This window comes from Narcine bancroftii, chromosome 3, assembly GCF_036971445.1.
Source record: "Narcine bancroftii isolate sNarBan1 chromosome 3, sNarBan1.hap1, whole genome shotgun sequence".
NCBI classification, from domain to species: Eukaryota; Metazoa; Chordata; class Chondrichthyes; order Torpediniformes; family Narcinidae; genus Narcine; species Narcine bancroftii.
Genome location: NC_091471.1, coordinates 40,384,492 through 40,399,491, shown reverse-complemented (window position 1 = coordinate 40,399,491; position 15,000 = coordinate 40,384,492). Strand labels below are relative to the sequence as shown.

Sequence of the window (15,000 nt, the reverse complement as noted above, 5' to 3'; positions counted from 1 at the left end):
TGGCCACCGTGACAGAGGTGCACCAAAGAAAAGGTACAAGGACTGCCTAAAGAAATCTCTTGGTGCCTGCCACATTGACCACCGCCAGTGGGCTGATAACGCCTCAAACCGTGCATCTTGGCGCCTCACAGTTTGGCGGGCAGCAACCTCCTTTGAAGAAGACCGCAGAGCCCACCTCACTGACAAAAGGCAAAGGAGGAAAAACCCAACACCCAACCCCAACCAACCAATTTTCCCTTGCAACCGCTGCAATCGTGTCTGCCTGTCCCGCATCGGACTTGTCAGCCACAAACGAGCCTGCAGCTGACGTGGACTTTTTACCCCCTCCATAAATCTTCGTCCGCGAAGCCAAGCCAAAGAAGATGTAATTACACCACTAGGTCACCAGGGGTCATCCCGGTGACCTTGTGTATAAAGCAGTCCAGAGCTACAGTCTAGCCTTCCAGGTTCGTCTTGCAGAGAGACAAAACCTCTTAGTGTACATATTAGTTTATTAAAGCTGTCTTATACTCGCACTGCTGGTGTGGTTATTGTCAGTACAGTTATATCCATTTGGTTCCTATAGAAGCTGCATGATCTGATAAAATTCTCAACTACTTTGTATCTTGAACACAGTTAGAGAATGATCACCTGCTGGGGCCCAACTGAATTTTTTACCACTACATTTCTTCAGACAGCTGGAAATGCATCTTACAAGATAAAACTTCACTCATCAAGTCAAAATTCACAAACCTTTGCAGCTTCCAAGAAAACCTGGTCACTGATTTTACGAACCCCCACAAGGGTTACAGCAAGTGCCACACCTGCAACAAAATCATAACTTCAGCGATCAAAATCTTAGTGGACTAAAGCAGAGGGGATAGGAAAATCTAAATGCACATTCTAGATTTAACATTCCACAGGAGTCCATCAGAAATTCTGATACTTGATCTGAGCAGTTACACATTAAAATCCCCAATATCCAGGACGAAGAGATGGCCAATGCCATTTGCCACTAGGGTGATTCTCCCAAAATGTCTCCTTATCCTTGCCTGGTAAGAGTCTATCTTTATTATTATTAAGGGAAAAAATCTGTAAACTTGGGGGAAAGGGTTAATTATGTTTGTGTAGTCGTACCAAGGGTTTGACAGGGGCACTTATGTGGAGGTGAGTCAGGGTTAGTTACGACAGCAGCACAGTTAGCGTAGCTGCTAGCGCAACACTGTTACAGCACCAGAGACTGGGGTTTGAATTTAAATTGTGTAACTTACGGGAATGACCTGATTAAAATGTACTTCATATAATTAAAGAATACATTACTGATTTTTAAAAAATTACTTTACATTTTGCAATGTCTTTTGTCTTTTAAACAGTGTATTCTTAATGCAGATGTATTAGGCATTGGAACTGAGTCAACCGGAAAATTCGCGTATCCGACATCCACGATCCCTGTAGGTGTTGGAAACTGGGGATTTTACTGTACAAAGAGCAATTAGTCATATAACCATATAACAATTACAGCACATAAACAGGTTAGTTTGGTCCTTCTAGCCCGTGCCAAACACCTTCTCCCACCTAGTCCCATTGATCAACACCCGGCCCATAACCCTCCACACCTCTCTCGTCCATGTACCAATCCAACTTTTCCTTAAATATTAAAATTGAACCCACATCTACCACTTCAGCCAGAAGCTTATTCCACACTCCCACCACCTTATGAGTGAAGAAATTCCCCCTCATGTTTCCCCTGAACTTTTTCCCTTCAATCTCAATCCATGTCCTCTTGTTTGAATCTCCCCCACTCTCAAAAAAAAGCCTGTCCACATTTACTCATAATTTTAAATACCTCTATCAAATCACCCTTCAATCTTCTACACTCCAGAGAATAATGTCCCAGCCTGCTCACTTTCCCTGCATTTCAAACCCAGAAAACCTTGTAAATCTCCTCTGCACTCACTCTATTTTGTTCATATCCTTCCTATAATTCAGCAACCAAAACTGCACACAATGTTCCAAATTTGGCCTCACCAAATGCCCTATTCAACTTCAACATGACATCCCAACTCCTGAATTCAATTCTCTGATTTATGAAGGCCACATATCAAATGTTTACTTCACCATCCTATCGATATGTGACTCAATTTTCAGGGAATTATGAACCAAAATTCCTAAATCCCTTTGTTCTACTGCAGCCTCAATTGTCTACCATTTAACGTGCATGTCCTATTTTGATTAGTCCTACCAAAATGTAGCACCTTATATTTATCAGTATTAAACTCTATCTGCCATCTTTCAGCCCACTCTTCTGTCCTATATCCAACTGCAAGCTTTGATAACTTTCTTCAGACCACAACACCACCAATCTTTGTATTATTTGCATAATTACTAATCCAATTTACAACCCTATCATCTAGATCATTAATACATATGACAAACAACAATGGACCCAGTCCCAATCCCTGAGGCACTCCATCCATCGGCCTCCAATATCACAAACAATTTTCCACAACTACTCTTTTGGCATCTCCCATCCAACTATTGTTGAATCTATTTCACCACTTCAACATTAATGCCTTCATTAATGAAGACAACTTGAGAATACAACAATGGTATATAGAAATGAATAAATGTATTCCATTAGAAAAAATAATTTTTCATAATTCCTTAAGTATATATTTATTAGTTCAGAATCCAACAGAAAATTAACTGGGTATTTTTGTTTTTTTCGGGCCAAATTTGATGTGACTTTCATTAAAAAATCTAGTAATCAATGAAACCATAAATAGCCTACAAGTCATGCAAAGTTAAAATCCATAACCAGATGAGGCACAAAACCATATACCAAATTGAAAAGAAAATCACGAGATGTGTGAGGAAAAGTGAGGCATGAACTGAAACATTGTTTTGGAAGGAGTAAGAAAAAGGGCAGCATGCTGAGCGGATACTATTACAGCACCTGCAACCTGGGTTAGAATCTGCCGCAAGGAATTTCTATGTTCTCCCAGTTTCCTCTGGTACTCAACTTTCCTCTATATTCCAAAAGATGTATGGAATTTGTATTAATTGTTCACATTGGTATAATTGGGCAGGACAGATTTGTAGGCCAGATAGGCCTATTACCATGTTCTATCTCTAAAATTAAAAAAAAATAAAGGTAAAATGGGCAATGGAGAAAATTTCAGAGTATATTGGCAGAATGTTTATCATCTGATTACAGGCAAGAATGGCTAATAAGCAATCACTTGGGAAAGAGACAAAAGCAGACAAATTTCTTTCTAGAAAAAATTGAACTCTCCAGGATCCTTGATTTGCTACTAAAGAATAAAAGCAGCTTGAGAAAATGTTGGGAGCACGCCATTCAGCCATGCCCTATTCCTCTGCTTGATGTCCGACTGATTGTTTAGCTCATCATCAGCCTCTTGTACCAACCCTTTATCCTTCAATATAGAGAAATCTATCGATTTCTCTTGCCCCAATCCCCACTTTTCAAACTTGGAATTTAGCTCTGCACCAAAGAGGGCTATAGAATTCTAAAGATTCTCTTCTTTCTGGATGAAGACATTTCTTTCACCTTTCTTCAATGGCTGACCATTTATTTTCACTGGGTCTCTAGGCCACTAGTCAGGAAAACATCACCTTGTAATCTGTCAAACCCTGCAAGAAATCATGTTTAAATGAAATCATTGCTCATTTTTAAAAAAATGAGCACAAGCCCAGTCTGATACATCTATCCTATTGTGAGCAATCTACCACCCTAGGAACCAATCTGCTGCATTGATGCTATCACAAATGGGCTGCCAGACCAGAAAACATTATTCCAGATAAAGTCTTATCCTGCCTCAATACAATTGTACTAAGACTCCTGTAGTCAAATCATCCTGCCAGGACAACATACATAGACCCTTCAGTACCATGTCTGCAACAAACATGCCCAAATTGCAAATGATCCATATCAGACCATCACCTGCATGCTCAGATGTTTAGCTAGTAGCCTCTTATATGCTGGCTGCTATTGTGTCTGCCTCCACCACTACTCCCGGCAATCCATTCCTGGCACCCTATTACTGTTTTAAAAAAACTTTGCACATGTTTAAATTCTTTGCCCACCCCATACCTCAATGCAACTACAGTAGAAACCCCCATTATCCTGAACCTACGAGAATTACTGATGTCAGACATGCAAATTTCCGGCTGACTTCCAATGTCAAACTAATATACCTACATTAAGAATGCACCATTAACATTTGGAAGAAGATTCATGTAGAAAGGAATAAAACAAATTACCAACTACCAAAACTAATATTGACGCAAAATCAGCTAATCCCTTTTACAATAGATAACCTTTCCTTTAGAGAATGGGAGAGAAAAGGGATCAAAAGAATAGAAAATTGTTTTTCGGGAAATAAATTATTATCCTTTGAACAAATGAAGGATAAATATAATATAACTCACGATACAATGTTTGCATACTACCAACTGAAAACCTACTTGAAGGACGAATTGGGAAACAGTCTGAGGTTACCAGAAGGAAGCAATTTTGAATATGTGATTAAAGACACAATGATAATTAAAAAATTTGTCACAAACATGTACATCAAACTGCAAGAAAAGGAGAACGAGGAAACAAACAGAAAACCTAAACAAAAATGGAAACAAGATCTAAACATAAAGATAAAGAATGAAACATGGGAGAAGCTATGCTCCGGAACTATGAGAAATACAATAAACACGAGGTTATGCATGATACAATACAACTGGATACACAGGCTATACATCACACCTCAATAGTTCAATAAATGGGACGCAACAGTATCAGACAGATGCTTTCGCTGTAAAAAGGAATCGGAAACAACAATTCATGCAATTTGGACATGTGAGAAAGTGGAAAAATTTTGGGAAGATCTAAACCAGATATTAAATAAAATCACAAAAAGCAATATACCAAAAAAACCCAGAGATCTTCCTCCTAAGTAATACAAGAAACAAAGAATTTGGACTTGATTTGGATGGAGCACAAAAAAGATTTGTTATGATAGCCCTAGCTGGAGCAAAAAAATGTATTATGTCAACCTGGAAATTAGAAGACAACTTGAGAATACAACAATGGTATATAGAAATGAATAAATGTATTCCATTAGAAAAAATAACATAATTTAAGAAATAACATTACAATATTCGAACAAATATGGGAGCCATACATGAAACACAATAGAGAAATCCTACCGTGGACTTCCACCACCTAAAATGACAGAAGGAGAAGATAACGAAAAGAACTGACTCAGTAAAATTTCTTGTTTATTTTTATTAAGTGACGACATTGTTTAATGGGTTTAATGCATCTTATAGATTGAACTTTAAATAAATGGGAAAAGGAGTGAGGGAGGGAGGGAAGGGAGGGGGGAAAAAGGGGGAGAAAACGACACTGTATATATTTAAGAAGAAAAATGTCTGTATGTATCTTGGTTAATATGGTTTATAGTGTGAAAAATAAAAAAAAATAAAAAATGCACCATTTAAAAGACAAAATACACTGCAAATTGTAAAGTAATTTTAAAAATACAGTATTGTAGTCTTTAATTAAGTAAAGCTCACTTTAATTAAGTAATTCCCATAACTAACAAAATTTAAATTCGAACTCCACAGCGTTGCACTAGCAGCTATGCTAACTGTCATAATTAACACCTTCTCCCCCAAGTTTACAAAGACTTATTAATATACCCAATTCCACTAAAGATAAAGATTCTTTCTAGGCAGGAATAATTCAAGATTCAATTTATTGTCATAATAAGAAAACAATGTCGTATTACATGTAATTTCCTTTGCCTGCTGCAAGATTCGTCACCAGCAGGTATTGCCTAAGTGTCTCTTACAGTTCCTAGACAGACTTCCAGTCAGTCAGAGAGAGAAGCCAAGAGTTACCAAGTGTCCATAGATTCACCTCCAGTACTTCCACAGCCACAGAGTCCAATCCAAACCATTGGCAACCCAAAATCCACATCCAAATCTCCGACTCAGTCAGGAACCATTCAGCACCCTCTCGCATCCCAGTTCTGATACCTGGTACCCCTCCAGCTAAATCGAGCCAGTTTCCGGAAGTCTGGAGCCCAGCATAAGTCTCCATAGCCCACAGCTTCCATGCATTTCTCACCTCGAGTTGCCAGCACCCTGCCGCATGCACTGGTCCCTCAGCCACAGAGGCCCCCTCACGGGTCTGCCGCCATAGTCACCATCCCCAAGGATAGTCTCCTCTGCTTCTCCCTCTCAGATGGTGTGTGATCTTCCCGTACTCTGGTGCCCTGCTTCTGCTTCCCCAGAGTCTGCAGCCTCTCATGGCTGCTGCCAATTAATAGGCCCATTTAATAGTCTTTTAAAGGCCCCTAATATTTCAGCCTCTATCACCACTCCTGGCAAGGCATTCTAGGCCTTAACAACTGTGTAAAAAAATTTACCCCTGATGTCTCTCCTATACTTTCCTCCCTTAATCTTATACTTATGTCCTCTAGTGGTTGTTATTCCCACCCTAGGAAACAGGTATTGGCTGTCCAACCTATCTATGTCTCTCGTAATTTTGTAGATCTCGATAAAGTCCCCTCTTATCCTTCTACGCTTCAAAGAGAAAAGTCCCAGCTTTTCCAACCGTGCCTCATAAGACGTGCCCTCCAATCCAGGAAATATCCTGGTAAATCTCCTCTGCATCCTTTCCATAGCCTCCACATCCTTCCTATAATGAGGTGACCAGATTGGACACAATACTCCAAATGTCTCAGAGACTTATAAAGCTACATGACTTCTCTACTCTGAAACACAATCCTCCTATTAATGAAGGCCAGAATCCTATTTAACTATCCTATCAACCTGAGCAACTACCTTGAGGGATGTATGGACATGAACCCCAAGAACCCTCTGCTCATCCACTCTCTTAATTAACTGACTGTTAACCCTGTACTCAGCTTTTTGATTTGTCCTGCCAAAATGCATCACTTCACACTTGTCCGGATAGATCTCCATTTGCCATTTTTCTGCCCAACACTGTCTATATCCTCTTGCAACCTCTGACAACCTTCAGCTTCAACTACAATGACTCCAATCTTTGTGTCATCCGCAAACATACTCACTCAACCTTCCGATTCATCATCCAGATCATTTACAAAAATCATAAAGAGCGAGGGACCGAGAACTGATCCCTGTGGCCCCTCCATTAGTCACTGCCCCCCACACAGAGAATCTACCCTCCACCATTACTCTCTGCCTTCTTCCTGCAAGCCAATTTATTTTATCCAGACAGACAAGGTTCCACTGATCCCATGCCTCTTGACCTTCCAGATGAGTTTCTCATGGGGGATCTTATCAAATGCCTTACTGAAATCCAGATAGACCACATCTACCACCCATACCTACCCTCATCAATTTATTTCATCACTTCCTCAAATAACTATTAGGCTCGTGAGGCACAACCTTCCCTTTACAAAGCCATGCTGACTATTCTTGAGTAAATTATACCTCTCCAAATGCCAGTAGATCCTATCCTTAAGAATCCTTTCCAATAGTCTACACACTGCTGATGCAAGACTCACCGGTCTATAATTCACAGGATTTTCCTTATTATCTTTTTTTTTAAACAAAGGGTCTACATTTGCCATTTTCCAATCCTCTGGCATCTCCCCCGTAGTCAAAGACCATAACTAATGCTCCTGCAATTTTTATTTTTAAACCTCCTACAGCAACCTAAGGTACATCTCATGTGGCCCTGGGGACTTGTCAATCTTGATGTTATTTAGAAGATCGAACACCTCCTCTTCCATAATCACCCCATTGTCCAGCACATAATCCTTCTCCATTTCATCCTGATCAAGGTCCTTTTCTCTTGTAAATACTGATTCAGAGTATTCATTCAGGACCTCCCCTACCAGGCACACGCTGCCTCTTTTATCTTTTAGTGGACCTACTTTCACTTACATTATCTTTTGATTTTTTTTAATATATATATATATATATATATATATATATATACTTAGAACACCTCGGGGTTATCTTTAATCCTACCTGCCAAAGCATTTTCATGCCCCCTTCGAGCTCTCCTAATCTCCTTCTTAACCTCCTTCCTGGCTTCTGTATATATCTCATGAGCCCTATCTGTTCCCTGCTTCCTAGATCTAACATAGGCTTGCTTCTTCCTCTCTACAAGTCGCCTTACCTGTTTAGTCATCCACGGTTCCCTTTTCCTACTATTCTTTCCTTGTCCTAGTGGGACAAACCTGTCCTGGACCCAGCTGAATTGGTCCGTAACTTCCTATCCATTAGTTCTGAGCTCTCCCCCTTGAACATCTCTTTCCAATTGATATTTCCTAGTTCCTGCCTAATTCTTTCATAATTAGCTCTTCCCCAGTTAATCACTCTTCTTCTTAGCCGGAGTTTGTCTTTTTCTATAGCTATACTGAAGCTAAGGGAGTTGTGATCACTCTCACCAAAGTGCTCCCCCACCAAGAGGTTAACCACTTGACTCTGTTCATTAACCAGCACCATATCCAGCATGGCCTCTCCTCTCATTGGCATGTCCACATACAGTGCTGGAATCCTTCTTGAACACACATAACAAATTTAGCTCTATCTATCCCTTTGCAGTCTGGAGGTCTTAGTCAATATTAGGGAAGTTAAAATCTCCCATGACTACAATCCTGTATTTCCTGCTCCATCCTAAAATCTGCCTGCTTATCTGTCCCTCAGTGTCCGGGAGACTATTTGGGGGCCTATAGACGACTCCCAGTACAGTGATTGATCCCTTCCTATTTCTAATTTCTACCCATACTGACTCAGTGGACTCACCTTCCTCAGTGTCCTTCTGTACAGCTATGATACTATCCTTAAGCAATAAGGCCACTCTTCCCTCCCCCCCTTCTTCCTCCCCTCCTATTTTAAAAAAAAACACAGCTATAACCTGGTACCTGCATCATCTAATCCTGTCCTTCCTCCAGCCAGGTTTCAATAATGGCTACGACATCATAGTTCCACATACTGATCCAAGTTCTAATTTCTTCCCCATTATTCCTTATACTGCAAGCATTGAAATAGACACATTTCAACTTTTCTGACTGGTTGAATTTATGATTGCCCCTTTCCTGTCTTTCCTCAACATAGGACTTATAGCATCCTGCTTTTGTCCTACTACCCTAATTTCTGCATTCATGATCTGATCCCCACCCCTCTGCCAAACTAGTTTAAACCCTCCCCAAAAGCTCTAGCAAACCCTCTGCCAGGATATTTGTTCCCTTCCAGTTCAGGTGCAGCCCATCCTTTTCAGAGGTCTGATCTTCCCCAGAAGCAATCCCAATGATCTAGAAATCTGAAGCCCTTCCCCCTCATTGATGACACTCATCTCAATGCTGCCAACAGGTTTTGCTACCTGGGCAGCAAAATAACATCCTCAACTTCTCTAAATATAGAGATTGAGTCAAGAACTAGAAAGGCCTGCTTTACCTTTGGTCAGCTAAAAGATCAGGTTTGGTCACAGAACATCAGGTTGGCCACCAAGTGCAAGGTGTACAGGGTCATTGTCATATCAGCCTTTATGGATGTGAGACATGATGACCATATCAGAGTCACTCATGTCAGCTTGACCAACTGCAACAGTGTCACCTATATTCTCTGATGAAGATCATCTGGTGAGACAAGGTCTCCTCTACGGAGGTCCTTTCTCGAGCCAGCAGTTTCAACCTTGATGTTGCCAGCCCAACTGTGCAGGGCAGAACATGTTGTCAGACTGTCTGATGGAAAACTGCCCAAGGACATCTTGTACAGCCAACTGTCCAGTAGTACCAAAATTGAGGAGTCCAGGACTACAGTACAAGGATGTTCTGCACAGGAGCCTCAAGAAAGCTGACATTGCCTTCATGAGAAAGTGGGCATGCTTTCTCCAGACCCAATGTCCTGACACGGTTTCACAACCATGTACGTCCCACCCAACCCAGAAACCTGAAGCACTCCCTCTCATAGTCAGTACGAATTAGAAGCAACATCTCCTTCTCACTGAATTTCAACACAGGCGCACCCCAAGGATGTGCTTAGCCCATTGTTGTACTCATTATATACCCACGACTGTGGGGCCAAGCACAATTCTAACACTATCTACAAGTTTGCCGATGACACCACAATGATAATGGGGAATCGTACAGGAGGGAATAAACACTCAGAATAACAAACTTACCAGGAAAGATGTAAGCATTATTTCCCTGTCCTGATTGAAACACACGTCCATCTGGTAGAGTCACTGGATCAAATGGGCTGCCACTGGCAAAAAGGCACCTTCCCTGAAAAAAGAGATAATTCAGCAAAAGCAAATAGATAATTTCCACATGTAATTTCTGCTGCTAATATTTTACTCTTCAAACAGCTGCATTATTTTGGATTTAAAAATTTTTTTTGTGAGGAATACAGATTTTAAAATTAGAACATGGAACATTACAGCACAGTAATGTGCCGACACACATATTTTCCTTCCAAATAAAAAAATACTAAACCTTCCTGCCTCATAACCCTCTTTTTCTTTCATCCATGTGCCTGTCAACAAGTCTCTGAAATGAAAAAAACTACAAAGATTATGCCACTGCAAAGGGCAACACAGGGACAACTCAAATCCAAAGTACAGTAGTTACCAGCACAATTGCAGATCAAAACCAAAAAGTTTAAACAATGTCACTGGCTTTTATATGTTAAAACCCTGAGAATATAAAGGTGGGGTGAGGAGTACAAGCTAACAGCCAAGAGGTCATAGGTGGACATGGATTTGAGGGCAAGAGAGAAAAGCTGAATTGATCAGAGGGAGGGGGTAGTTCTTTGAATGCAGAGCTCAAGAAAAGGAGACAGAGGAATAGGGAATTGGAAATGATGTTTCCTCACTGACTATCAACATAGGTGTACTTCAAAGATGCATGCTTAGCCTACTGCTCTACTCATAATATACCCATGACTGTGGGGCCAGGCACAATTCTAACACTATCTACCAGTTTGCCAATAACGTCACTATTGTTGACAGAATCACAAATGGCAATGAGGAAACATACAAGAGGGAATTAGATCTGCTTGTTGAATGGTGTCAAACCAACAATCTTACAGTCAACATTAGCAAAACCAAGAAGATGATTGTGGACTTCAGGAGAACACAAACCAGTCATCAAGGGCTCAGCAGTGGCAAGGGTCAAGAACTTCGAATTTCTGGGTCTCAACATCTTGGGAGTATCTGTCCTGGAGCCTCCATGTTGATGCAAATAATGAAGGCAGCTCACCAGCGGCTATACTTTGTGAGGTGCTTGAGGAAAATCTATAAGTAATCGAAGACTCTCAAAAACTTTTATATGTGTACCATGGGGAACATTTTGGCGGGTTGTATCACTGTCTGGTACGAAGGTACCAACACTCAGGACAAGAAAAAACTCCAGAGGGTTGTTAACGTGTCCTGCGACATCACAGGCACAAGACTTCACTCCATCGAGGATATCTATAAGAGGCAGTGTCTTAAGAAAGCAGCCTCTATCCTCAAGAACCCCCACCACCCAGGCCATATTTCTATCCTCAAGAACCCCCACCACCCAGGCCATATTTCTATCCTCAAGAACCCCCACCACCCAGGCCATATCTCTATCCTCAAGAACCCCCACCACCCAGGCCATATCTCTATCCTCAAGAACCCCCACCACCCAGGCCATATCTCTATCCTCAAGAACCCCCACCACCCAGGCCATATCTCTATCCTCAAGAACCCCCACCACCCAGGCCATATCTCTATCCTCAAGAACCCCCACCACCCAGGCCATATCTCTATCCTCAAGAACCCCCACCACCCAGGCCATATCTCTATCCTCAAGAACCCCCACCACCCAGGCCATATCTCTATCCTCAAGAACCCCCACCACCCAGGCCATATCTCTATCCTCAAGAACCCCCACCACCCAGGCCATATCTCTATCCTCAAGAACCCCCACCACCCAGGCCATATCTCTATCCTCAAGAACCCCCACCACCCAGGCCATATCTCTATCCTCAAGAACCCCCACCACCCAGGCCATATCTCTATCCTCAAGAACCCCACCACCCAGGCCATATCCTCTTCACACTGCTACCATCATGAAAAAGGTACAGGAGCCTAAAGACAAGCACTCAGTGGCAGAAGGACAGCTTCTTCCCTGCCGCCATCAGATACTTGAATGATCAATGAACCAAAGACACCCACCTTACTTTGACTTTTCGTGCACTATTTTTATTTATTTTTCTAAGGTGGTTTACATGATGTTACTGTGATGTTACAGCAAAACTACAATTTTGTGACTTCATGACAGTAAATTCTGATTCTGATAAAAATCAACAGAAGTGCTGGAGAAACTCAGAATGACTTGGACCATCCGTGGGAGGCAAAGATATATAACCAACATTTCGTGCCTGAGCCCTTCAAGTTTTGAGCAAAGGCAGGCATGCACTGAAATCAAAGGCTGAACTAATTAATTAAAAAAAGGCTGAATTAATTCAGTAGTTTTGATCTGAAACTCATTACTTGCAGGGAATACACAAACAAAATTAAATTAGATGTATCAAAAAGGGAATTGGATAGATACTGGGGAGAGAATAATTTGTTGTGTTTTGGAGAAATGGCAAAGGATGAAAGTACTGGAATTGCTCTCCTGGCACAAAGACTTATTAGGCAAAGGGATCACCCACTAAACTGTGATGATCCTAAAATAGCCAATTGATTGTGTCCAGTTACAATCACTATGCCATTATGCCTCAATAAGTGGATAATTTCAACACAAATCTTCAAAGTTTTTCCAAAGTTAGTAGTAAATCATACAATGGTTTATTCTAATAGTTCAAAGTGTAGGATAAAAACAAATTAACTGAACAACATATGGCATCTTTCTTTCATGTTAGACTCCATGCACAATCTCAGAAATTGTACTTAAAATTTTGAATTTATTTTAAAATTATGACATGAAACATGGTAACAGGCCTTCCAGCCCACGAGCCCATACGGCTCGAATGCACTAATTAACCTACCAACCATGTGTCTGTTTTTTTTTTGAAGCATGGGAGGAAACTGGAGCACCCAGAGGAAACCCACACAGAAACGAGAACTTCTTACAAACAGTGCCAGATTTGAACTCTTATCACTGGCACTTATATTAATATTATAACTGCCATGTTGAGCATGTCAAAACTTAAAACAAACTGAAAATTAGATATCAGGATGAAGGAATATGAAGTAGTATATATCACTTTCACCATAAATTAAATTACAGAAACCATATAATAATCCCTGAATGCCTAATCCTTTGGACTCCAGCCATTTTTAATCTTTCATAATATACACTCCAGACTGGGTCAATGGATCAACTACAGTGCAAACACCAGGACAAACCAGCTTGTGGTTGGGTATAAAACCAGTCCTGAAAAGCAGGTACACAAGAGTATATGCACTAGGTGGTATACCCTGAAGGCAGGGTATACCAAAGAATCCAAGGAATTAATATACAAGCCAAGATTTGACACATGCTTCTTTTTTTTTTTAAAGTTTTGACATACAGCACCATAACAGGCCAATATGGCCCTTTGAGCTCATGCCACCCAATTTACCCCCCCATTAACCAATACTCTGGTAAGTTTTTGAAGGGTGTGAGGAAACCAGAGCCCCCGGAGAAAACCCACGCAGACTCGGGGAGAACATATGAATTCATTACAGACAGCGGAGGATTCAAACCCAGGTCCTGTCTTGATTGCTGGTGCTGTATAGGCACTGAGCCACCCATGTGTAGGAAAAAAATCTGTAAATGTTTACTGTACCTCTGTTAAAGTGTATGCCTCTTCTGCAGTGCATTCAGCTTGAGGTGTTGGGTTACTTAATGCAAAAATTATAGGACGCTCATTAATTCTGCCCATAGCACTAATCACTTCTTCAGTGAACAGCCTGCCAGCACCAGCCACTCCTGTTTAATCACAAATCAAGTAAAGTTAACCTTAAACATAAAAGAAAATAAAACAAGAGTTTACCCACACATCTTAGGATCTATACAAATATTGACTGCACTTTTGTACATTTTTAGTTGAAACTACATTGCAAACAAGGCAAGAAAATAAACAACATGAAAAGGAACAGGAACTGGAAATGGCTACAGATCCTTTAAGCAAGCTGGGGGCGCAGGTACATAAATCGCAATCAGGATACTTTTTAAAAATTGAGGCACAAAAAAATGAAAAATAATGCTAGATTTACATTAGGTTAAAAATGGAGCAAACAATTTCTTTTTGTTACCAATTTACAGAGAAGGCATAGCAGCAACAGGAAAGCAGGATATTGAGAGGTCGGGTGACATTTAAATTTTGAAAATTAGCTGTGCAAAGGTAATTTTATTTCAAACAGAGGTGGTCAATGAAAGATTTAGTGGAATGATGGAAAATTGGGAGATACTATATAATGCTTTCTTAGAGGTCACATTTGGGGGCATGTATTCATAATTGGTAGAAGATTTAGAAAGGAGGTGGAGAAAATCTCTTCCACCCAGGGGTGATAGGGTATTGGAACTTGATGCCTGACAATATCTAGCTGAACACTTGTAGTCCTGCAATGTATAAAGGATCAAGAGCTGGGAAATGGCTAAACTGAACTTGAATATTGGAATGGGCTAAATGGCATTCTTCTGAGCATAATAAAAGTTCAAACCACTTCAGTTTTGTTGAATTTGCCCCAAATATCAATGTGTTCTTCCAAATTGTAAGGCTATTTATTATAAAGCCACCAATCTGAAACCTTTGCTGGAAAAAAAATGTTTTGAGAAGCCTTTAAAACTCCACAGCAGCAAAAATGAAGATTTAAATACATTTAAAAAAAAGCAAAGTATGCTGAAGTGACAGATTTATTCACCGATTTAATATGACCACATTTTAAATGATATCACTGGGGAAGCTCAAATTGTTTAAAACATGGTGCACATTTTTAAACCATTTTTAACCCAAAACAACAACTCTTTCCATAGAAGCATC

The 15,000-nt window shown here is 40.5% G+C and overlaps 1 protein-coding gene across 1 annotated transcript in view; it reads right to left on the bottom strand.

Moving 5' to 3' along the window:
- The window catches only part of me2 (malic enzyme 2, NAD(+)-dependent, mitochondrial), a 72,748-nt gene that overhangs the window by 9,248 nt on the left and 48,500 nt on the right, over window positions 1-15,000 (bottom strand). Inside the window, exons 12-14 of the mRNA XM_069923902.1 lie at window positions 13,804-13,946; window positions 10,181-10,283; window positions 733-803 (exon numbers count right to left, since the gene is read on the bottom strand). Of these exons, the coding sequence (XP_069780003.1) occupies window positions 733-803; window positions 10,181-10,283; window positions 13,804-13,946 (317 nt within the window). The remainder of the gene's footprint in view (window positions 1-732; window positions 804-10,180; window positions 10,284-13,803; window positions 13,947-15,000) is intronic.